This window comes from Canis lupus, chromosome 26 (genome assembly GCF_048164855.1).
Source record: "Canis lupus baileyi chromosome 26, mCanLup2.hap1, whole genome shotgun sequence".
Classification (NCBI taxonomy): Eukaryota; Metazoa; Chordata; class Mammalia; order Carnivora; family Canidae; genus Canis; species Canis lupus.
The window spans coordinates 2,240,639-2,266,646 of NC_132863.1; the positions used below are offsets into that span (position 1 = coordinate 2,240,639).

The window sequence follows — 26,008 nt, forward strand, 5'->3', positions numbered from 1 at the left end:
ACTGAGAGGCCCTTGGGGAGGTAGTACCTATGCCTGAGAAGAGCTGCCCCCAGGAACACCAAGTAGAAGGCATCATTTGGCAATGGTGGTGTTGATATGACATACCTCTGTGGGATGAACAAATTAGATCCCCACAGACCCACTTGCCATATGTCCCCCCTTTGTTAACCATGTCCCAGGTAAGAATTCCTGATTCTGCCTGCCTCCCCCATGTGGGAGTTCTCTCTCCTGGTGGTGATTCTCAGGCCACAAGCCAGGCTCCACTAAGGAGAAGACTCCATCCCACTCTGCAGTTAGAGCCTGGCAGTGACAAGCAGCTCCCAGGAACTCAAATGGTTGGGGATTAATATTTGTTTATCCAGAAGAAAATATATATCAGCATAAAGAGGATCATACCTGAGATACATAAGATAAAACTCCAAACAGGAAGTGAGACTCTTGAACCCTATAAAACCTGAGAATTGCCAGCTGAGGGTTCAGATGTTTTAGACAAAATTGTGTACTTGGCCCAAGGAGCAGTTTCTAAGCAGGTATAAAACACAGACACCAAAATGGAAAAAGATAGTTAATTTGTCCACACATTTTGTTGCACATACACATGTGCACATACACACAGAATAAAGAGATGAATGAGAACACAGATTAAGTTACTTGGAAGATATTTGGTCTTTGGCAAGGAACTAAATTCTCTCTTATGGAAAAAGCTCTTTAAAATTTAAAAGAGGGATGTCTGGTGGCTCAGCAGGGCGTGATCCTGGAGACCTGGATCGAGTCTCACATCCCGCTCCCTGTGTTGAGCCTGCCTCTCCCTCTGCCTATGTCTCTGCCTCTCTCTCTCTCTCTGTGTGTCTCTCATGAATAAATAAATAAAATATTTTTAAAAATAAAATAAAATTTAAAAGAAGGGAGAGGCGGAGCAAGATGGTGAAAGAGTAGGGGTCCTCAACTCACCTGGCCCGAGCAACTTACCTAGATAACTTTCAAATCTTCCTGAACACCTACGAATTTGACCTGAGATTTTTTTAAAGATTTTTATTTATTTATTCATGACAGAGAGAGACACAGAGACATAGGCTGAGAGAGAAGCAGGCTCCATGCAAGGAGCCCTATGTGGGACTCGATCCTGGGACTCCAAGATCACACCCTGTGCTGATGGCAGGCGCTCAAATGCTGAGCCACCCTGGCATCCCTCGACCTGAGATTTAAAGAGAGAACAGCTGGAACACTACAGAGAGAAGTTTTTGCTTCTAACAAGGTAGGAAGGCAGCAAAAAGTAAAATAAAAAAGAATCAATTGGGGGAGGGGCCCTGCAAGGAGCCGGGCTAAGGAGGGCAGTGAGAGCCTTGGGGACAGGAAAGCTCAGCCCTGGAGAAGTGGGAACTTTAAAAATCCACACCGGATTCTTACCAGATGGAAAGGCACTGAGCAGGGAAATGGGGCAAAACCACAGGAGGGGCAGGGCAGCTTCCAGTCTCCCAGAATCACTAATAGAGGAAGTGCACCTGGAGGAGAGCACAATGCACACCATAGGTGGATCTCGGTAATGGGCTGGCGTGCAGGCCCAGCACAGCATCAGGGGGAAGCAAGTCGGTCAGGCAGGGGCTCGGGGCTCAGGGTCTGTACCCTGCTGCCTTTGGGAGCCGCGGCCCCAGGAGCATGATTCCAGCAGCACAGGCCCCAGATCCCAGGGTGCCAGGGAGACACAGCCCATGATCCTGCACTCCCAGCAGGGAGGCAGAGGCAGGAAGGGCACAGAACAGCGAGGACTATCCTGATTCTGGGTGCCCCCAGGCTGTGGAGGTCAGCACCCTCCACTGCCCTGGGAGCATCAAGGCCAGTGCAGACTGGGAGACTGTGGTAGTTACTGTGGGAGCTGACTCCAGGGGTGGAAATCTGGCTGCCGCCAGCGTTGTTGTTCCTCCTTGTGTCACCCTGTGCCTGGGACGGAGCGGGGCCGCCAGGGGACAGAGGCCTCACAGGATAAACAGCTCATCTGAGCCCAGCACCTGGGGGCGGGGGCATCTCCCTCAGGTACATACACCTGAGAATCAGCACAGCAGGCCCCCCCCCAGAAGACCAGGTGGAAGGACAGGGGAAGAGTAAGTTCCTGACCCAGCAGTGCTAGGAAGCTCCAGGAGAAGTCGAGGGATTATACAGTATATAGAAGTAGAGGGTACCCTCCCCTCTTTATACCCCTTTTCCATTACAACTCGTTTTTATATCAGATTTAAAATTTCCAATTCTTTTCTCTTTCCCCACCTTAACTACAATATTTTACCACCTCTTCATTTCTAGGTTTCTTCCTTTTTGACTTTCATATTTCTACAATTACATGTCTTAGATATATTTTCTGCTTCTAGAATCCCTTCAACATACTCAACTTAATTTTAGATATACGGGGTATTTTGTTGTTGTTGTTGTTCTGTTTTGTGTTTTTTTTTTCTCTGCCTCATTTTGTTCTACAATGGCAAAAGTTAATACCTTCTAATCCATGACAAGCATGCACCCATAACCACGTGGTATACTGTGCTGGTTCACTCTATAAGATTATCTTCTCTCTTCATTCCCATTCTTCCCCCCTCTTTAAAGTCATTTATATGTTGGTGGTCAATGTTGGGGCTCTCTTCAATTATTGCTGGTTTATATAAATTTGAGACTGAGCATCTTCTAACACACAAAACTTAATACACTCAGAGCCAAAACGGTCACCCTCTAGGACCCCTCAGGTAGACTATATTCTCCCTCCACTAAAACTTCTTCACTACCATCATCTCGCAGTAGCACCTGCTTTTTTTTCTTCTCTTTTTTTCTTTTTTGCCCCTCTTTAATTTTGCTTTTTTTCTTTTCTTTTTTTCTCTTTTTTTTTCTTCTTCTTTGGGGTTTTGCCCTTTTGTATTTGTATTTATATTTTGTATTGAAATTTGACTTCACTTTAATGGTCCTTTTATTTTATTTTGCTCTGATCTTCATTTTCATTTTCTGGTCTCTGACCTTGTCAGAATCATCTAGGGTGGATTTTACATAGGTTGTGGTTGAGGTTGATATTTTTGACTCAACCCATTCATACAGCCACTCTCCACTGAGCCAAATGACTAGAAGGAAGAACTCACCACAAAAGAAAGAATCAGAAACAGTAATCCCTGCCACAGAGTTACAGAATATAGATTTCAATTCCATGTCAGAAATCCAATTCAGAAGCAAAATTATAAAGCTACTAGTGGCTCTGGAAAAAAAAAGCATAAGGGACTCTAGAGCCTTCATTACTGCAGAATTTAGATCTAATCAGGCAAAAACTAAAAATCAATTAAATGAGATTCAATCCAAACCAGATGTCCTAATGGCTAGGGTTAATGTGGTGGAAGAAAGAGTGAATGACATAGAAGGCAAATTGATTGTAAGAAAGGAAGCTGAGAAATAAAGAGGAAAACAAGAGACCATGAGGAAACGCTTTGGGAAATAAATGATAGCCTAGGCAGGGAGAATCTGTGTAAATTTGGGGTTCCAGAAAACATTGGGAAGGAGAGAGGGCCAGAAAGTATATTTAAACAAATCATACTGAGAAATTCCCTAATTTGGGGAGGGAAACAGGCATTCAAATAGAGGTGATAGGAGGTCCCCTTCACACACAATCAAAAATCATTCAGCACCTCGACATTTAATAGTGAAACTGGCAAATTCCAAAGATAAAGAGAAAAATTGTAAAGCAGCAGGAGACAAGAGATGCTTAACTTATATGGGGAGAAATATCAGATTAACAGCACACCTCTCCACAGAGACTGGCAGGCCAGAAAGGGATGGAAGGATATAGTCAGGGTAATAAATGAGAAGGACATGCAGCCAAGAATACTTTATTCAGCAAGGATCTCATTCAGAATAGGACAGATAAACAGCTTCCAATATAGGCAGAAAGTGAAAGAATATGTGACCACCAAACCAGCTCTGCAAGAAATATTAAGGGGGACCCTGTAAAAGAAAGAGGAAGCCCAAAGAAATAATCCACAAAAACAGGGACTGAATAGGTATTACGATGACACTAAATTCATATCTTTTAATAGTTACTCTGAATGTGAATGGGCTACATGCTCCCATCAAAAGATGCAGGGTTTTGGACTGAATAAAAAAACCAAGACCCAACTATTTGCTGTCAACAAGAGGCTCATTTTAGACCTAAGGACACCTACAGCCTGAAAATGAAGGGGTAGAGAACCATTTACCATTTAAGTGGTTCTCAAAAGAAAGCAGGGGTAGCGATCCTCATATCAGATAAATTTAATACCAAAGACTGTAATAATATATGAAGAAGGACACTATATCATACTTAAAGGGTCTGTCCAACTAGAAGATCTAACAATCATGAATATTTATGCCCCTAATATAGAAGCTGCCAAGTATATCATTCAATTAATAACCAAAGTAAAGATATATAAAAATACACTAATAGTAGGAGACTTCAACATAGCACTTACTGCAAATGACAGATTTTTCAACCACAAGATCAGCAGTAAAACAAGACCTTGGTGAGGCGGGGCAAGATGGTGGAAGAGTAGGGTCCCCAAGTCACCTGTCTCCACCAAATTACCTAGATAACCTTCCAATCATCCTGAAAATCTACAAATTCGGCCTGAGATTTAAAGAGAGAACAGCTGAAACGCTACAGTGAGAAGAGTTCGTGCTTCTATCAAGGTAGGAAGACGGGGGAAAAGAAATAAAGAAACAAAAGGCCTCCAAGGGGGAGGGGCCCCGCGAGGAGCCGGGCTGAGGCCGGGGCGAGTGTCCCCAGGATAGGAGAGCCCCGTCCCGCAGACGCAGGAGCTGCACCAACCTTCCCGGGGGAAAGGCGCTCGCAGGGAGTTCAGGCAGGATCCCGGGGCCGGGGGGCGGGGAGCAGGGATGCCCTCAGGCTCCCGGGGGCACCAACTGAGGACCCGCACCCCAGGGAGAGCCGCCACACCCCCCGCCGAGCTCCCTAAAGGGCTGCACCGCGGGACCTCAGAAACAGCTCGGGTGGCTCAGGCGGTGGCTCCGCCTGGAGGGGGCTGCGCGGCCCCAGGAGCGCGATTCCAGCAGTGCAGGCCCTGGAGCCCAGGGCGCCGGGGGACACAGCCCAGGATCCGGCGCTCCCCCAGGGACAGGCAGAGGCCGGGAGGACACAGGACAGCGAGGACGCTCCTGCCCCGAGCTGAGCAGAGCAGCGGCCACGCCACTGCGGCTGTTCCTCCTGGGGCCTCACGGGGTAAACAACCCCCACTGAGCCCTGCACCAGGCAGGGGCAGAGCAGCTCCCCCAAGTGCTCACACCTGAAAATCAGCACAGCAGGCCCCTCCCCCAGAAGACCAGCTAGAGGGACAAGTTCCAGGGGAAGTCAAGGGACTTAAAGTATACAGAATCAGAAGATACTCCGCCATGGTTTTTTTCTTTTTGATTTCTGTTTGCTTCACCCACCCCTTTTTTTACCTTTCTTTTTCTTTCTCTTTTTCTTCTCTTTTTTCCTTTTTTTCTTCCTTTTTTCTTCTTTCTTTTTCTCTTTTCTTTCCTTCTCTCTCTCTTTTTCTTCTTCCCAATACAACTTGTTTTTGGCCACTCTGCACTGAGCAAAATGACTAGAAGGAAAACCTCACCTCAAAAGAAAGATTCAGAAACAGTCCTCTCTCCCACAGAGCTACAAATTCTGGATTACAATTCAATGTCAGAAAGCCAATTCAGAAGCACTATTATACAGCTACTGGTGGCTCTAGAAAAAAGCTTTGGACTGAAGAGACTTCATGACTGCAGAATTTATATCCAGTCAGGGCGAAATTAAAAATCAATTGAATGAGATGCGATCCAAACTACAAGACCTAACGACAAGGGTTAATGAGGTGGAAGAATGAGTGAGTGACATAGAAGACAAGTAGATGGCATAGATGGCATAGATGGCAAAGAGGGAAACTGAGGAAAAAAGACACAGACAATTAAAAGACCATGAAGACAGATTAAGGGAAATAAACAACAGCCTGAGGAAGAAAAACCTACGTTTAATTGGGGTTCCCGAGGGCGCCAAAAAGGGCCAGAGGGCCAGAATATGTATTTGAACAAATTATAGCTGAAACTTTCCTAATCTGGGAAGGGAAACAGGCATGCAGATCCAGGAAATAGAGAGATCCGCCCCCCTAAAATCAATAAAAACCGTTCAAAACCTCGACATTTAATAGTGAAGCTTGCAAATTCCAAAGTAAAGAGAAGATCTTTAAAGCAGCAAGAGACAAGAAATCCCTGACTTTTATGGGGAAGAATATTAGGGTAACAGCAGACCTCTCCACAGAGACCTGGCAGGCCAGAAAGGGCTGGCAGGATGTATTCAGGGTCCGAAATGAGAAGAACATGCAACCAAGAATACTTTATCCATCAAGGCTCTCATTCAAAATAGAAGGAAATATAAAGAGCTTCCAAGACAGGCAGGAACTGAAAGAATATGTGACCTCCAAACCAGTTCTGCAAGAAATTTTAAGGGGGACTCTTAAAATTCCCCTTTAAGAAGAAGTTCAGTGGAACAATCCACAAAAAAAAGGACTGAATAGATAACATGATGACACTAAACTCATATCTTTCAATAGTAACTTTGAACGTGAACGGGCTTAATGACCCCATCAAAAGGCTCAGGGCTTCAGACTGGATAAAAAAGCAGGACACATCCATTTGCTGTCTACAAGAGACTCATTTTAGACAGAAGGACACCTACAGCCTGAAAATAAAAGGTTGGAGAACCATTTACCATTCAAATGGTCCTCAAAAGAAAGCAGGGGTAGCCATCCTTATATCAGATAAACTAAAATTTACCCGAAAGACCGTAGTGAGAGATGAAGAGGGACACTATATCATACTTAAAGGATCTATCCAACAAGAGGACTTAACAATCCTCAATATATATGTCCCGAATGTGGGAGCTGCCAATATTTAAACCAATTAATAACCAAAGTGAAGAAATACTTAGATAATAATACACTTATATTTGGTGTCTTCAATCTAGCTCTTTCTACCCTCAATAGGTCTACTAAACACAACATCTCCAAAGAAACGAGAGCTTTAAATGATACACTGGACCAGATGGATTTCACAGATATCTACAGAACTTTACATCCAAACTCAACTGAATACACATTCTTCTCAAATGCACATGGAACTTTCTCCAGAATAGACCACATACTGGGTCGCAAATCGGGTCTGAACTGATAGCAAAAGACTGGGATTGTCCCCTGCATACTCTCAGACGATAATGCCTTGAAATTAGAACTAAATCACAATAAGAAGTTTGGAAGGACCTCAAACACGTGGAGGTTAAGGACCATCCTGCTAAAAGATGAAAGGGTCAACCAGGAAATTAAGGAAGAATTAAAAAGATTCATGGAAACTAATGAGAATGAAGATACAACCGGTTCAAAATCTTTGGGATGCAGCAAAAGCAGTCCTAAGCGGGAAATACATCACAATAGAAGCATCCATTCAAACGCTGGAAAGAACTCAAATACAAAAGCTAACCTTACACATAAAGGAGCTAGAGAAAAAACAGCCGATAGATCCTACACCCAGCAGAAGAAGAGAGTTAATTAAGATACGGCAGAACTCAACGAAATCGAGACCAGAACGGTGGAACAGATCAACAGAACCAGGAGTTGGTTCTTTGAAAGAATTAATAAGATAAATAAACCATTAGCCAACCTTATTAAAAAGAAGAGAGAGAAGACTCAAACTAATAAAATCGTGAATGAGAAAGGAGAGATCACTACCAACACCAAGGAAATACAGACGATTTTAAAAACATATTATGAACAGCTATATGCCAATAAATTAGGCAATCTAAAAGAAATGGATGCATTCCTGGAAAGCCACAAACTACCAAAACTGGAACAGGAAGAAATAGAAAACCTGAATAGGCCAATAACCAGGGAGGAAATTGAAGCAGTCATCAAAAACATCCCAAGACACAAGAGTCCAGGGCCAGATGGCTTCCCACGGGAATTCTATCAAACGTTTAAAGAAGAAATCATACCTACTCTACAAAAGCTGTTTGGAAAGATAGAAAGAGATGGAGTACTTCCAAATTCGTTCTATGAGGCCAGCATCACCTTAATTCCAAAACCAGACAAAGACCCCACCAAAAAGGAGAATTAAGACCAATATCCCTGACGAACATGGATGCAAAAATTCTCAAGACACTAGCTAATAGGATCTAACAGTACATTAAGAAAAGTATTCACCATGCCCAAGTAGGATTTATCCCCGGGACACAAGGCTGGTTCAACACTCGTAAAACAATCAATGTGATTCATCATATCAGCAAGAGAAAAACCAAGAAACATATGATCCTCTCATTAGATGCAGAGAAAGCATTTGACAAAATACAGCATCCATTCCTGATCAAAACACTTCAGAGCATAAGGATAGAGGGAACATTCCTCAACATCTTAAAAGCCATCTACGAAAAGCCCACAGCAAATATCATTGTCAATGGGGAAGCACTGGGAGCCTTTCCCCTAAGATCAGGAACAAGACAGGGATGTCCACTCTCACCACTGCTATTCAACATAGTACTGGAAGTCCTAGCCTCAGCAATCAGACAACAAAAAGACATTAAAGGCATTCAAATTGGCAAAGAGAAGGCAAACTCTCCCTCTTCGCCGATGACATGATACTCTACATAGAAAATGCAAAAGTCTCCACCCCAATATGGCTAGAACTCATACAGTTATTTGGTAGCATGGCAGGATACAAAATCAATGCCTAGAAATCAATGGCATTTCTATACACTAACAATGAGACTGAAGAAAGAGAAATTAAGGAGTCAATCCCATTTACAATTGCACCCAAAAGCATAAGATACCTAGGAATAAACCTCACCAAATACGTAAAGGATCTATACCCTAAAAACTATAGAATACTTCTGAAAGAAATTGAGGAAGACACATAGTGATGGAAAAATATTCCATGCTCATGGATTGGCAGAATTAATATTGTGAAAATGTCAATGTTACCCAGGGCAATTTACACGTTTAATGCAGTCCCTATCAAAATACCATGGACTTTCTTCAGAGCGTTAGAACAAATTATTTTAAGATTTGTGTGGAAGCAGAAAAGACCCCGAATAGCCAGGGGAATTTTAAAAAAGAAAACCATATCTGGGGGCATCACAATGCCAGATTTCAGGTTGTACTACAAAGCTGTGGTCATCAAGACAGTGTGGTACTGGCACAAAAACAGATACATAGATCAATGGAACAGAATAGAGAACCCAGAAGTGGACCCTGAACTTTATGGTCAACTAATATTCGATAAAGGAGGAAAGACTATCCACTGGAAGAAAGACGGTCTCTTCAATAAATGGTGCTGGGAAAATTGGACATCCACATGCAGAAGAATGAAACTAGACCACTGTCTTGCACCATACACAAAGATAAACTCAAAATGGATGAAAGATCTAAATGTGAGACAAGTGTCCATCAAAATCCTAGAGGAGAACACAGGCAACACCCTTTTTGAACTTGGCCACCGTAACTTCTTGCAAGATACATCCACAAAGGCAAAAGAAACAAAAGCAAAAATGAACTATTGGGACTTCATCAAGGTAAGAAGCTTTTGCACAGCAAAGGATACAGTCAACAAAACTAAAAGACAACCTACAGAATGGGAGAAGATATTTGCAAATGACGTATCAGATAAAGGGCTAGTTTCCAAAATCTATAAAGAACTTATTAAACTCAACACCAAAGAAACAAACAATCCAATCATGAAATGGGCAAAAGACATGAAGAGAAATCTCACAGAGGAAGACATAGACATGGCCAACATGCACATGAAAAAATGCTCTGCATCACTTGCCATCAGGGAAATACAAATCAAAACCACGATGAGGGGATCCCTGGGTGGCGCAGCGGTTTAGCGCCTGCCTTTGGCCCAGGGCGCGATCCTGGAGACCCGGGATCGAGTCCCACGTCGGGCTCCCGGTGCATGGAGCCTGCTTCTCCCTCTGCCTATGTCTCTTCCTCTCTCTCTCTCTCTCTCTCTCTCTCTCTGTGTGTGACTATCATAAATAAATAAAAATTAAAAAAAAAACAAAACCACGATGAGATACCACCTCACATCAGTGAGAATGGGGAAAATCAACAAGGCAGGAAACCACACATGTTGGAGAGGATGCAGAGAAAAGGGAACCCTCTTACACTGTTGGTGGGAATGTGAACCGGTGCAGCCACTCTGGAAAACTGTGTGGAGGTTCCTCAAAGAGTTAAAAGTAGACCTGCCCTACGACCCAGCAATTGCACTGTTAGGGATTTACCCCAAAGATTCAGATGCAATGAAACGCCAGGGACCTGCACCCCGATGTTTCTAGCAGCAATGTCCACAATAGCCAAACTGAGGAAGGATCCTCGGTGTCCATCGAAAGATGATAGGATAAAGAAGATGTGGTTTATGTATACAATGGAATATTCCTCAGCCATTAGAAACGACAAATACCCACCATTTGCTTCAAGGTGGATGGAACTGGTGGGTATTATGCTGAGTGAAGTAAGTCAACCGGAGAAGGACAAACTGTATGTTCTCATTCATTTGGGGAATATAAATAATAGTGAAAGGGAATATAAGGGAAATATCAGAAAGGGAGACAGAACATGGAAGACTCCTAACTCTGGGAAACGAACTAGGGGTGGTGGAAGGGGAGGAGGGCGGGGGGCGGGGGTGAGTGGGTGATGGGCACTGAGGGGGACACTTGATGGGATGAGCACTGGGTGTTATTCTGTATGTTGGTAAATTGAACCCCAATAAAAAATTAATTTATTAAAAAAAGAAGATGTGATTTATGTATACAAAGGAATATTACTGAGCCATTAGAAATGATGAATGCCAACCATTTGCTTCAATGTGGATGGAACTGGAAGGCATTGTGCTGAATGAAATAAGTCAATCGGAGAAGGACAAACAGTGTATGTTGTCATTCATTTGGGGAATATAAATAATAGTGAAAGGGAATAGAAGGGAAGGGAGAAGAAATGGGTAGGAAATATGAAAAAGGGATACAGAATATGGAAGACTCCTAACTCTGGGAAACGAACTAGGGGTGGTGGAAGGGGAGGTGGGCGGCGGGTGGGGGTCACTGGCTGATGAGCACTGAGGTGGGCACTTGATGGGATGAGCACTGGGTGTTATTCTATATGTTGGCAAATTGAACACCAATAAAAAATAAATTTGTAAAAAAAAAAACAAGAGCCTTGATTGATATACTGGACCATATGGATTTCACAATATATACAAAACTTTCCTTCAGAATGCAACTGAATACACATTCTTGTAAAGTGCACATGGAACTTTCTGCAGAATAGAGGACATACTGGGTCACAAATCAGATCTCAACTGATACCAAAAGATTGAGATTGTCACCTGCATATTTTCAGACCACAATGTTTTGAAACTAGCACTCAATCACAACAAGAAAATTGGAAGAAACTCAATCACGTGTAGGTTACAAAGCATCCTGCTAAAAGATGAGTCAGTCAACCATGAAATTAGAGAAGAATTAAAAGAGTCATGGAAACTAATGAAAATGCAAATACAGTTGTTCAAAATCTTTCGGATACCCAGAAAAGCAGTTAAGAGAGAAATACATCACAATACAAACCTCCCTCAAAAAATTGTAAAAAACTCAAATACACTAGCTAACCTGACACCTAATGGTACTGGAGAAAGAACAGCAAGCAAAGCCTACACCAAACAGAAGAAGAGAGATAAGAAAAATTTGAGTAGAACTCAATGAAATACAGACCAGAACTGTAGAACAGATCAACAAAACCAGGAGTGGTTTCTTTGAAAGAATTAATAAGATAAATAAACCATTAGCCAACCTTATTAAAAGGAAAGGGAAAAGACTCAAATTAATAAAATGATGAATGAAAGAGGAGAAAGCACAACCAAACCAAGGAAATACAAACAATTTTAAAAACGTATTATGGGCAGCTATATGCCAACAAATTAGGCAATCTAATAGAATGGACACATTTCTGGAAAACCACAAATTACCAAAACTGGAACAGGAAGAAATAGAAAACCTAAACAGGCCAATAACCAGGAGGGAATTCATACAGTCATCAGACACCTCCCAAGACACAAAAGTGCAGGGCAAGATGGCTTCCCAGGGGAATTCTATCAAACGTTTAAAGAAAAAACAATATCTATTCTAATAAAGCTGTTCCAAAAGATAGAAAGGGATGGGGTACTTCCAAACACCTTCTAGGAGGCCAGCATCACCTTAATTCCAAAACCAGACAAAGACCCCACCAAAGAGGAGAATTATAGACCAATATCCCTGATGAACACAGATGCAAAAATTTTCAACAAGATACTAGCCAACAGGATCCAACAGTACATAAGAAGATTTTTAACCATGACCAAGTGGGATTTATCCCCAGGATGCAAGGTTTGTTCAACACTCGTAAAACAATCAATGTGATAGATCATATCAACAAGATAAAAACCAAGAACCATACGATCCTCTCAATAGATATAGAGAAACAAATTGCCAAAATACAGCATTCCTGATGAAAACTCTTCAGAGTGTAGGGATGGAGGGAACATTCTTCAGCATCTTAAAAGCCATCTATGAAAAGCCCACAGCAAATATCATTCTCACTGGGGAAACACTGAGAGCCCTTCCCCTAGATCAGGAACACAACAGGGATATCCACTCTCACCACTGTTATTCAACATAGTACTAGAAGTCCTAGCTTCAGCAATCAGGCAACAAAAAGAAATAAAAGACATTCAAATTGGCAAAGAGGAAGTCAAACTCCTCCTCTTTGTAGATGACATGATACTGTACACATAGAAAACCCAAAAGACTCCACTCTGTTGATACAAAATCAATGCTCAGAAACCAGTGGCATTTCTATTCACTAACAATGAGACTGAAGAAAGAGAAATTAAGGAGTCAATCCCATTTACAATTGCACCCAAAAGCATAAGATACCTAGGAATAAACCTAATCAAAGAGGTAAAGTATTTATACCCTACAAACTATAGAACACTTCTGAAGGACATTGAGGAAGACACAAAGAGATGGAAAAACATTACATGCTCATGGATTGGAAGCATGATTATTGTGGAAATGTCTATGCTAACCAGGGCAATTTACACATTCAATGCAATATCTATAAAGATACCATGGACTTTCTTCAGAGAGTTGGAACAAATCATCTTAAGACTTGTGTGGAATCAGAAAAGACCTCAAATAGCCAGGGGAATTTTGAAAAAGAAAACCAGAGCCAGGGGCAACACAATGCCAGATTTCAAGTTGTACTACAAAGCTGTGATCATCAAGACAGTGTGGTACTTGCAGAAACACACACACACATAGATTAATGAACAGAATAGGGAACCCAGAAATGGGCCCACAACCCCATGGTCAACTAATATTAGACAAAGCAGGAAAAAAGGCAGTCTCTTCAATAAATGGTGCTAGGAAAATTTGACAGCCACATGCAGCAGAATGAAACTAGACCATTCTCTTACACCATACACAAAGATACACTCAAAATGGGTGAAAGATCTAAATGCGAGACAAGAATCCATCAAAACCCTAGAGGAGAACACAGGCAACACACTTTTTGAATGTGACATCAGTAACTTCTTGCAATATACATCTATGAAGGCCTGGGAAACAAAAGCAAAAATGAACTATTGGCACTTCATCAAGATAAAAAGCTTCTGCACAACAAAAGAAACAGTCAACAAAACTAAAAGACACCCTAAAGAATGGGAGAAGATATTTGCAAATGACATATCAGATAAAGGGCTAGTATCCAAGATCTTTAAAGAACTTATGAAACTCAACAGCAAAGAAACAAACAATCCAATCCTGAAATGGGCAAAAGACATGAACAGAAATCTCACAGAGGAAGACATTGACATGGCCAACAAGCATGAGAAAATGCTCTGCATCACTGGCCATCAGGGAAATACAAGTCAAAACCACAATGAGATACCACCTGACCTCAGTGAGAATGGGGCAAATTAACAAGAGAGGAAACAACAAGTGTTGGAGAGGATGTGTAGAAGGGGAGCCCTTTTGCACTTTTGGTGGGAATGTGAACTGGTACAGCCACTCTGGAAAACTGTGTGGAGGTTCCTCAAAGAGTTAAAAATAGACCTGCCCTACGACCCAGGAATTACACTGCTGGGGACTTACCCCAAAGTTACAGATGTAGTGAAAAGCCGAGATGCCTGTACCTCAATGTTTATAACAGCAATGTCCACAATAGCCAACGTGTGGAAGGAGCCTCGGTGTCCATCGACAGATGAATGGATAAAGAAGATGTGGTTTATGTACACAATGGAATATTACTCAGCCATTAGAAATGACAAATACGGGGATCCCTGGGTGGCGCAGTGGTTTAGCGCCTGCCTTTGGCCAAGGGCGCGATCCTGGAGACCCGGGATCAAATCCCCCATCAGGCTCCCGGTGCATGGAGCCTGCTTCTCCCTCTGCCTATGTCTCTGCCTCTCTCTCTCTCTCTCTCTCTCTCTCTGTGACTATAATAAATTAAAAAAAAATTTTTTTTTAATGACAAATACCCACCATTTGCTTCAACATTGATAGAACTGGAGGATATTATGCTGAGTGAAATAAGTCAATCAGATAAGGACAATTATTATATGGTTTCACTCATATGGGGAATATACAAAATAGTGTAAGGGATTATAGGGAAAGGAGACACAATGAGTGGGAAATATCAGAGATGGTGACAGAACATGAAGGACTCCTAACTCTGGGAAACAAACAAAGGGTAGGGAAAGGGGAGGTGTCTGGGGGCTGGGTTGACTGGGTGATTGGCACTGAGGGGAGCACTTAACAGGATGAGCCTTGGGTGTTAAACTATATGTTGATAAATCTAACTCCAAAATACACACACACACACACACACACACACACACACACACACTGTGTAAAGAAAACTGGGTTTTGTAGTCATCCCCCCAACCCCCCACAAAAGCTAATTTATCTTTTTTATTCTTCCTTTTAAGAAAACAATGTGTTCTTTTTTTAATGGGAGCCTGACTCTGGGTTGGTAAATTCTCCCTCATGAAAATGATAGCAATGACACTGAGTAGTTTCTTAGAATATACCTATTCCATCCTTTGTTTTCTTTAATTCTGTTTTTAAAATTGTAATGGCCTGTGTGATGGTGAAGTTCAATGTATGTACTCTGGTCAAATCTTCACCCTGGACCATTTTTCTAGAAATGTCCTGCTGGCTGTCAGACAGCTTTCGGAGATTTACTTGTGTGGTTTTATTCAAAACCAAAGTTAAGGGCTAATTTCATAGTCATACATGGCTTTTATGAGGCTGTGAGATTTTTGTTACCTTACCTCTGGCACAGGGAACTATTCCCTGAGTATTTGTCATACTTGGTATTTTATCAGCTGCTCCTGTGTGGTCTTCCTGCAGCCTTAATGCAGTTGACAAATCCCCAGGAATCTGGCTAGCCAGGCAGAAAGCTGGCTCTTCAGGTCAATAGGACCTGCAGTCAATGTTCCTTGCTGTTCACTTAGAAAGTCTCTGTATTTTAGGATGCAGATGTTTAAAAAAAAACTCTGAAGAGTTTAGAACCAGAATACAGGAAAGTCTACTGCTCCTACAGCAGATTGCTCTTCTTATTGTCTCTTGGCATCATAAATTCATAACCAAAAAGTCATCATCTGGCAGTGGGTGGCAGTTGTCAGTTTAAGCCCTTATCTTCTCCTGGCAAGGGGCCAAGTATGGCATTCTTGGTGCCACTTTCTCTGGACTCCCAGCTGACTCGTGGGTGTTTTTGACAGCCTTCAATCCACTGAAAAAGGGGCCAGTGTTTCCATCCATCAAGGACAGTTTTTGACTCACTGATATTTTTATTTATCACTTGTGGTCTTGACCTCCTCTTCCCTCCACAACTGGTGACAAGTGTGTTAGAAAGTCCATCTCAGAATCTCCCTGAGTCAACCTGGTGAGGGATGGGATTCAAGAAAGGAGGGCAGCAGGTCCTGGATACCACCGGACATACCTGGTGTCTGATGTGTGGAGAACTTTGGGGGGGGGGTCCACATGGAAGCATCAAAGGATAAGTTTCGGAAGGTTACAAATCTGGTCCACTTGCAAATATAGAATGTCAAGAGGGAATTCCTAGGTAAGTTACAAAATTGGCTTATTTTCCAGAAAGCAATAAAACCATACCTCCAGAATAACCTTTTTGATTAGATACTAATCATTTGCACCTCTCAAGGACAAAAAGACCCACAAGTAAACATTTGACTTCAGAGTCTGGCTTTTAATCAATAATGAAAAGAACATCAAACAGAGGTATATACCCTGGATGACTCAATAATCCTCATTAGACTCATTGAACAATATCCAAAATGGCAAGTCAACACATGTTGACTTCTCTGTGTCTTATTCCAAGTTTCTGGTAAATTTTTTCTTAGCATAAACCCAGAGGAGAGCAAGAAGTGAAGAACGTGGCACTGGGGAAGAGTAAGTGGCACAGTCCCTTCTCTGAATCCTGGGTCCTATTTCCAGACCTCTGCCAGAGCCCACCTTCCAGGGAGGCCCCCATGTAGAGCATAGAGATGGAGGTGGTGGCCCCTCTACACTTACACTCTTACCAGCTTCTATCCTCCCTCAGGAGGAAGACGCCTCAGGCCAAAAAGGAGGCTTCCATAGGGAATCTGTTGAGGCAGCACCCATTGGCTCCAGACCTCTGGAAGGGGTTGTTAAACCCAATCATAAAGGAATCCCTCCTCAGATTTGCAGTAGGGAATGGAATCAGACCTCACCTCCATCGTTTGTACTCAGAGACTAACTGATTCCCTGGTGGTGGGTCACCAAGCTAGACAAAGTCAAAGGGGCTTCCGCTTGAGGCCAAAAAAAAAAATTGGACATATTCATCTCTTACCACCACCTAATAAGAAACCAGGAAACAAAATAAGCAGAGAGGCATGCATGGGGAAACCACATTGGTAACACCAGCATGAGCCATTTATCTCTTCACAGAGAAAGGTGGCGATGATGGGGAGGGGGAGTACTCCAGAACCCCCTAAGCATCCACACACTGCTTCTTCATCATGATGAATTCACCATTCCAGGGGAGTGCTCCGACCAAAAAACTGCATATTACTTTCTGAAAAAGACCACAACCACAACAAAATCAGTAATCCCAGAAAATAGAGAGAAAAAAATGTCCTGTTGCTAGGTATCAGTTTAGGAATATGCTGGAGGATGAGTCATCATCCATCAGTGAGTGCTCCTAGGAATCTACTAGACCTTTAAAGCCATCAGCATATACCTGGAGGGGTGTCTATTCCCATAAGAACAAAGACAATCACCATGCTTTGCTGGGAGATCAGATGTAAACTTGATTTTATTTGTAATTCTCTTTGATGTTTTCTACAATGTAAATAAAGGAATTCTATGTCATATATAAGCTTATGTATGTTATCTTAATAATTAAATAATGCCTTTTGTTCTAATAGCAAGAGCAATTCAGTGGGTTCTAGGGTTCTACCATCTTTTATTTCAAAGAGTCCTTCTCTCCATTTCATTTTTTAAAATAATAAATTTATTTTTTATTGGTGTTCAATTTGCCATCATACAGAATAACACCCAGTGCTCATCCCATCAAGTGCCCCCCTCAGTGCCCATCACCCAGTCACCCCCACCACCCGCCCTCCTCCCCTTCCACCACCCCTAGTTCATTTCCCAGAGTTAGGAGTCTTTATGTTCTGTCTCCATTTCTGATATTTCCCACACATTTCTTCTCCCTTCCCTTATATTCCCTTTCACTATTATTTATAATCCCCAAATGAATGAGAACATATGTTTGTCCTTCTCCGATTGACTTACTTCACTCAGCATAATACCCTCCAGTTCCATCCACCTTGAAGCAAATGGTGGGTATTTGTCGTTTCTAATGGCTGAGGAATATTCCATTGTATACATAAACCACATCTTCTTTATCCATTCATCTTTCGATGGACACTGAGGCTCCTTCCACAGTTTGGCTATTGTGGACATTGCTGCTAGAAACATCAGGGTGCAGGCATCCCGACGTTTCATTGCATGTGCATCTTTGGGTAAATCCCCAACAGTGCAATTGCTGGGTCATAGGGCAGGTCTATTTTTAACTCTTTGAGGAACCTCCACACAGTTTTCCAGAGTGGCTGCACCGTTTCACATTCCCACCAACAGTGTAAGAGGGTTCCCTTTTCCCCGCATCCTCTCCAACATTTGTGGTTTCCTGCCTTGTGTCCCCATCCATTTCAAAATACTATTGAAATTGCAAATGAAATATTCTGTGTGTGTGATAGGTGGATGGATGGATTGTTAGATAGATAGGTAGCTAGATAGGCAGATTATACATTGATAGCAGTCCTGCCAAAACAACAAAAAGCATCTTAAATAATTGTTAACATTGAGGTACTCCCAGGAGCTATTAGGAGTCAGAGAAAAAGAAGCCTGGTCTCTGCTTAGTATTGGATACACACAAAAGAGGAATATGTAGGCCTCTTTCTCCCAGAAACCCACATAAAAAAACACCAAGTCAAGATGGTTTTATAGGCAAATTACACCAAACCTTGGGAACCCAAAGCTCCTGTGGTCTCTCAACTGATCCAGAGGACACACAAAAAAGATGGGAAGTCTTCATTCTCATTGTACCAGACTAGAAAAATCCTGAAACCAAAATACAACTGAGGGAGCACTTGATGGGATATATATACACAAAAAAAGACTCCTAACTCTGGGAAACGAACTAGGGGTGGTGGAAGGGGAGGAGGGTGGGGTGTGGGGTGACTGGGTGGTGGGCACTGAGGGGGGCACTTGACAGGATGAGCACTGGGTGTTATTCTGTATGTTGGCAAATTGAACACCAATAAAAAATAAATTTATTAAAAAAATAAATTAAACTTACCTGAAACAAAAATCCTCAAAAAAAAAAAAAAAAAAACACTAGCAAGTTAAAGGCGGTGGCACATTAAATAATTTCTGTCCCTATGGCAATGTTTCAGAGACATTCCTAGTGATCTGAAAAGTGTAGGTGTCTGCACCTGGAAATTCACATGCGGTAGGTCTGGGATGAGGCCATGGAATGTGTGTGTGTGTGTGTGTGTGTGTGGTTTCACCACATGATCCAAATGATTCTTTTTTTCTTAAGATTTTATTTTTAAGTAATCTCTACACCCAACACAGGGCTTGAATCCACAACCTTGAGATCAAGTTATATGTTCCACCGACTAAGCCAGCAAGGTACCTCTGATTCATAAAATTAGGGAAGTTTAAGAGTGTTTAATGTAAATAAAATAAAAATTCCTAAATTTAAAAAGTGGCATATTGGATTTCACCATATTCTAAAAGACAAGGGCAGACATAATCCATTGTGCTCCTCCTTCCTACGCTGGGCTCAACACAATGGCTCCCACAAGGAAAACTGGAAAGAGAAGGGGCTATTCTGCCATTAGTGAGGTACCAGAGAATACACCATCTATGTTCACAGCACATCTGTGGAGGAGCCTTCAAGAAGTGTTCCCTGAGGGCACTCAGGGAGAACATGAAAGAGATGGATGTGCATGTTGACACCAGGCTCAACATTGCTATCTGGGTCAAAGGAGTCAGGAAAGTCCCATGCCATATCTGCGTGCAGTTGTCTCAAAGATGTAAAAGATGGTGATACATCTTGTACATTGGTTAACTGTGTACTTGTTGCCACTTTGAGCAGCTTGCCATCAGTCATTGTGGATGAGAACTACCTAGCCAGCAATCCAAGCAGTAAAATCCCCCTCAAAAAACAGACCATATTCCAGATACGTAAGAATGACACAATGTTAGTGAATGTCTTACTTTATTTCACTAATGAGTCAAAGCAGAACACTTATTCAAGTATCCTTGGTAGATGCTGAAAGAATAATTGGTAGGAGAAATGTTCTTAATTAAAAAAATAACTCTTGGGAAAAGGAATTGGAGGAATCCCAGAAATCAGCACTTGATATAATGTTTAATAATTGGTTATATGTATTGAAAACACTGTCGTCAAAGCTGAGAATAAGAAACATTGTCCAGCATTATTACTTTTCAGCTTTATTCTACAGATTTCAAAAGAAAAAGCAAAGCAGTTTTCATTATTGATAAGTGTGTAATTTAAAACATGCACCTTAAAATTTGGGATGGTCCATGGAAACCTTAGATGCAATATGTGAGCTCCTTGAGGACAATTCTCAATTCTCTTTAAGCTTTTCTACAGACAGGTAAAAAGTAACAACTTTTCTATAATCCCAGTGGGCCCAGTAGAAAATACAAATGTGAACCAACCATACTTCTACTAACAGTAAAAGATAAACAAAAGTAACATAAAAGCCATATAGCATGAAGACATGCTCTCTGCTTAAATGTCTGTCCTGAGGCATATCTGCTATTAAATAGACACAATCAGATTTGTAAAGTTTGAGCATACAGAGGCAGTTTTAGTGAAACATAATAGAAGTGCACTTTGTTAATTGGCCCTCACAATTTCCTGTGCCATGGCTACATGAAGCAGTGGTTCTTGAAGTATGATCCTACAGCCAGCAGCGAGAGCAGCAGCAATAGCTAGGAACTTGTTAAGAATGCAAATTTTTGGATCCTACTCCAGATCTACTGAATCCAAAGCTGTGCAGGTAGGATCTGGCCATCTGGGTTTATCAAGGCTTCCAGGTAATTCTGATGCTTGCTCACATAAAGAACCACTGGTGTAAAAAAAAGCAAAGACACACCTCTCAGGTAAACCTGCAGAAAGCCTTCACCTCAGATTAAACACTTCAATGAATCTGGGCTTCTCCCCACCTCTGAGACCAGAAATACAGGCTTGAGGCTAAAAGTCCCTGGGCCAGGTCAGCCCTTTGGTGGGGGACATTTGGGATCTTCCATGACCTTCCTGGAAATCATGGCCAAGCCTGGCAAAAATCAACTATAATTCTGGGGGATGGAAATACCCTCTGGCCTAGTCACTGCTTAATCTCAGCACCCAAAATACCACCTGGTGGTAAGCTTGGATGAGTTGCTGAGTGGATGGATAAGTTTCTGTTTGTGTCTTCACAAGGATGAGCAACTCTGGTGCCAGGAATGGCTGGGTTGTTTATTTGGATCCGAGAGAACAGACATATGTGTTGTCAAGTTTTCCTGCACCAAGAGGCCAGAGTTGATGAGAGTGATCCTGAAAGCATTCTGTCCCTAGGATGAGGGGTGGGGAAAGACTCAGAGGGGTTCAATGCATTCCATTGTTTTCTACCTTCTGCTCTAAAAGCCCATTTCTGGGGCAAATCTTTGGGAGTGATCAAAACTTCAGAGGAGGATACAGGCACCTCATGTTCTTTTTGAGGTTCAGAGTAGCCAAGACCATCACAGAATATTGGTCACCTACCTTTTCCAGTTTAGAGCTCTCTTGAATGACACAGTTTTCACTACTGTTTGAAAACTTTCTGCAATTGCTGCGGGCAATTTCAACATCAATAAAGTATTCCAAATGATCTGTGACCTGTCAATTAGCAATGGTACAATTTTATTCAAAACACTTTTATTTTACTTTTTTAAAGTTTTAGCCAAAAAAAACCCCTAAAAAACACTCACCCCTTCATCCTCTCTCCCTACCACCTACTCCCTATCCCCTCTCTCCAAAATATCTTTAGAGGAAGACCTACAACATCCTACCTGGTTCTCTGTATACTGATAATAGTAAGACCCTGGAAACTACTACCTGGAGCTGTATACTCAGGGAAAATTCTCCTTTCCAGTGTGAGGCTCCAGTGAAGGTGAGACTTTGTATTTCCATTTTTTTTCCCCAAAGTCCAGAGCATTCTGCATGCTCCATAAAAGATCAGAGGGGAAAAAAAGGATCAGAGGGAAGGATGAGGTCACCAGAACCATTGGCTCCCCTGGGCTGGAGATGTTATAGGTTCACATGGGTCAGAAGTGAGGACAGGCCCTGTGTCCACAATGGATGCTCCTTCCTTATTCCTTTCCCACTCTCTCTACACCTCAGAGTCTGTTATCTGGTGAAATCTCCTGCTTTGGAGGGCTTCCCCCACCAACTTAGCAAGCAGTTCTTAAAGGGGCCATGCTGGCTAAAATTTGTCTTGCTGTTCTCTGTTGAGTGTTTAGCAGTAGGTCTACAGCAAGGCTTTAGTAGTCCTGAACTCATGAATGGCTGAGTGTACTTAAGGCTACTCATGATGTCCATTTAAATGAGCTTTCATCTGGTTTTAATAGATTACAGCAGGAGACAAAAGGAGTATCTTTCCTCATTGCTATCTTCAAGGCTTTAATAAGATTGGATTATATTTTAGCTACATTCTAAGGAATTAACAAGGTGACTCTGACTTGCCATGGGGAGAAGCTGGTTGACATTAAGAAGGGATTGGCAGAGCTGGCCTTGGGTTTGAGAGTTAAGTTGGGAACCTGAAAAATTCCATAGAGGCAAACCCAGACAGCCACAGGACTTTGTATCAGTCCTAATACTTGCTAATGCTTACTGAGTGCTTGCTCTTTGCCTGACACTGTTCCTGGGGCTTGGCACACAATAACTTAACCCACACAGCAACCCTCTGCTGTGAGGCCATCACTCCCATTGTTTTTAGTAGGGAAATAGGGCAGAGGAACTAAGTGACCATCCATCTAGCAGGCAAGACCTGGAGTTCCAACAGAGGTGCCCAGCACTAAACTCGCATCCCAAAGCACCATGATCCACCCCTTCCACATGGCAGAAAAGGGCTACTATGTGTCATTTCCAGGGAAACACAAACCTGAACTGAGCGGAGCCAAGGCCATTGGTTCCATGGACACCTTCATGGAACCCTCACAATCCTTTCTAAAAATAACCAGAATGACAGTTTTAAAACCCCAATCCAATTACGTGGATCCCAAGAACTCCCTGACCTAATGTTTATCTGGCTTCTCAGTATTCCTTTTTTTTTTTTTTTTTGCTTCTCAGTATTCCTAACATAGAATAGAAAGTTTTGGGGCAGCCCGAGTGGCTCAGCAGTTTAGTGCTGCCTTCAGCCCAGGGTCTGACCCTAGAAACCCAGGATGGAGTCCCACGTCAGGCTCCCTACATGGAGCCTGCTTCTGTCTCTACCACTCTCTCTCTCTCTCTCTCTCTGTCTCTCTCTCTTATTAATAAATAAAATCTTTAAAAAAGAAAAAGAAAAAGTTTTGCCCACAATCTTCAAGGCCCTTCATGATCTGATCCATGAGCACCTCTCAAGCTAGTCACACAGCCTCCTTTGAGTTGCCAAATGGGCCATGCTTCTTCCCAGTGGCAGCTTGCTATACCCAGTTGCTCTTCCCAACCCCATGCAGCCCTCCCATCATCTTTTCCAGGAGATGCTGTGAGTGATACTCATGTCCTTTGCTCTTCCCAAACACACTGCCACTTCCTGGCTGTCCCTGCCTGGGGCTTCCTGACCAGCAGGAGCCAAGAGCAGCTCTTAGCCAACAATGGATGGGAGTTGATGGGTAAGCAACTGAGCTTCCCTCTTGCAGTGTGGCTAAACTCTGAGGAAGGCTATGTACCCTTTTCCTGAGGCTCCAGGGAGGCCCATAGTGGTCACCTGCACAGTAACTCACTGCCCTGCCCTGTCTCCCTTCTCTTCCAGCCCCCTGGTGCTTACTGGGATGGCCTCCCAAGTAAACTACTAGCACTAGGATCTGATGTGGGAAACCTAAACAAAAATACTTCCCACCAGCATCCATCACCTCCTAGTCTGCCTTCAGGTTTAGCCACCAACATTACTCCCTAGAGAGGTGGTTCTTACTCTTGACTCATATTGGGATCACCTAGAAAGCTTTAACACCTACTGAGACCTAGGTCCCATCTAGAGATCCTCATTTAATTGGTGCCAGTGAGACCAGTGCAGTAGGACATATACAAGCTCCTCAGGTGAGAGCCTGTCCGAAGAAGACTTTCCTGACCTCTGGGCCCCTAGGTACCATGCCAGCAGGCTAGAATCCCCAGTTCTCATTCTGGGTTTGGCACTATTTCTTTCTGATAAGACTGCTGGCTCCCTAGAAATGTGATTATTTCTGTCCATCTCACTGCCTCATCTGCAGCAGCCTGCATAGAAGCTGCTTGGGAGAAACTTGCTGAGTATGGTGCTACTTGGGTACCAAAGAATGACAACTACAAAGGGGTTGGGGGAAGGTACAAGAGCTGGAATCCATTCCCCTATTTCAAAGTGCTGTAGGAGTTCCCCAGGTGGATTGAACAGTATGCCCAGTCATAAACAGAGTGCCATCAGCACGATATACTGGAAATATGGACTGATGGCTCATAAGGTTCCAAAGGGACAAGGTCATAAGTGCCGACATGTGCATTGGCTCAGCTCCTTCAAATGGAACACTATATGGAGAATATAAAAACTGAAGTAAATCCTGCTAAAAATGACCTCTCTGCTGAGTATCTTTACAATTCATTCCAAGTTTCATTGTGGAATTATAAGCCACACTACCAACCCGCCAACTGAGGATGGTACAGTCAGCTGAATTCCAGCTCTGGGGGCTTTTTCTCGACCATGACAGGCAGGGACACGTGTTGCAAGCTTCAGAGAGCATTATCCTCAATGGAATCCAACTAAGCAATGCTTCCTAGCATTGGGCCATGCTTGGGCTTGTGAGAAGGGATACATTTTTATGAACATAAAATCAGAATGTCTTCACTTCCACTAAATAAATGTTGGAGTCAAAGAATTATAGGCTAGGAGTAGGGACTTTATTACCTACACATTAAATAGCAACATGTCTCTTTTCAACCCCACAATCCACATTATGTGGATTTTCAGCCCCACAATCCACATTATGTGGCTAGATTGAAATGTTGCCCATGGCAGCATTATTGCAAAATATTCATGACACTCAATTTATCTCCCAATTATAGAAAATACAAATCATGAACGTTAGATTTACAGTTTGGAGTTTAAACAAGTTAATACACATAAAGAACTTAGAACAACAGTGCAAGAATATATAGAAAGTGCAGTGATGTCATAGTGACATGCAAGTGTGTAGGTCCTTAAGCACTCACATAATGGGTCTTTTGTATATCATTGTTTTTCTCCCATGCCCACTCTTTCAGTCCAGCTTCAATCTGTGCCACCATATGCACACATGCATAGTGAGAGAGAACACCTTTACCTGCATCTGGACTTGTATTGTCTTGACCACTTGGAAGAGGTACTTATCCTCACTCTCTTTGTTGTATTCTTGCATGGCAAACCACAGGCACTGCTTCACGTTGGCATTTGAGGCATTGATTACTTTTAATTCCCTCAACACCTTTGCTTTATTCTTGTTTAGGTCTGTGCTGGCCACCAGGGCCCCGAAAATGGTGAACAGAAGCAAGCAGGACCCCCAGGACCTAGTCATGGTCCCTCGGTCTGGGACACAAGTAATTCTTCTTGTCCTCCCAGGCTGGAGCTGCAGGTGGGGTGGGATATCTGTGGCCACTTCAGGTCCAAAGATCTTACAATAACATCAGCCCAGCTGGATTCAAGAAAGAGCCATTAGGTTCACTCCTTAGGACTACCCCTGTCTCTAAAGAAGTCAACCTGCAAGAAGCCAATTAAAGAGTCCTGCTACCAGCCTTCCACCCTCCATCTCCTCCCTCACCATGTGAAGTTCCAGGAAGAACACTTAGACCCAGGTATGCCAGCACCTACCCCACATACCTCACTATCCACTCCTATCTCTGCCCTTCAGGCCTATAAGATGTGACTCTGAAATGGTGCTGCCCCAAGTTTTCTTGGCTCTGGCTCCCTGGGGACTCTCCAACCTGAGGTACCTGCTGGCTGCCTCCACCTCTTATGCAGCTTACTGTGGCCCACACCCTAACCCGTGATTCTCCTGGGTCTCCAGCTCTCAGTTTGTGCCTAAGCCCTGGTAAGGGGCCTCCTTCACTCCTGACCTCTGCTCTCTGTCCATGCCCCTGCAAGGAGA

At 42.8% G+C, this 26,008-nt stretch overlaps 1 protein-coding gene and 1 long non-coding RNA gene across 5 annotated transcripts in view; one reads left to right on the plus strand and one right to left on the minus strand.

Annotated features, from left to right (window-relative positions):
• LOC140617951 (uncharacterized) overlaps nucleotides 1–17,578 on the plus strand; it is an 18,300-nt gene extending 722 nt beyond the window's left edge. Inside the window, exons 2-5 of one of the 2 annotated variants that reach the window (XR_012018103.1) lie at nucleotides 1,054–1,255; nucleotides 4,584–4,683; nucleotides 16,480–16,528; nucleotides 16,680–17,578. This is a non-coding gene — a long non-coding RNA (uncharacterized lncRNA). Of the gene's footprint in view, nucleotides 1–1,053; nucleotides 1,256–4,583; nucleotides 4,684–16,479 lie in introns of both variants that reach the window. The other variant, XR_012018102.1, reaches the window with a different exon arrangement.
• CST8 (cystatin 8) lies at nucleotides 16,980–26,008 on the minus strand. Of its 3 annotated transcripts, none has more exons than XM_072799784.1 (4): nucleotides 25,741–26,002; nucleotides 25,208–25,555; nucleotides 21,444–21,557; nucleotides 16,980–17,174 (listed from the first exon to the last, which is right to left on the minus strand). In XM_072799784.1, exons 2-4 carry the CDS (start codon nucleotides 25,436–25,438, stop codon nucleotides 17,091–17,093), a joined length of 429 nt encoding a protein of 142 aa, XP_072655885.1. In that variant the 5' UTR covers nucleotides 25,439–25,555; nucleotides 25,741–26,002; the 3' UTR covers nucleotides 16,980–17,090. The 3 variants fall into 3 exon arrangements, with proteins under 3 accessions (XP_072655885.1, XP_072655884.1, XP_072655883.1); XM_072799783.1 differs by lacking the exon at nucleotides 16,980–17,174 and adding an exon at nucleotides 17,297–17,440 and having other exon boundaries at nucleotides 25,854–26,008; XM_072799782.1 differs by lacking the exon at nucleotides 16,980–17,174 and adding an exon at nucleotides 17,297–17,440 and having other exon boundaries at nucleotides 25,741–26,005.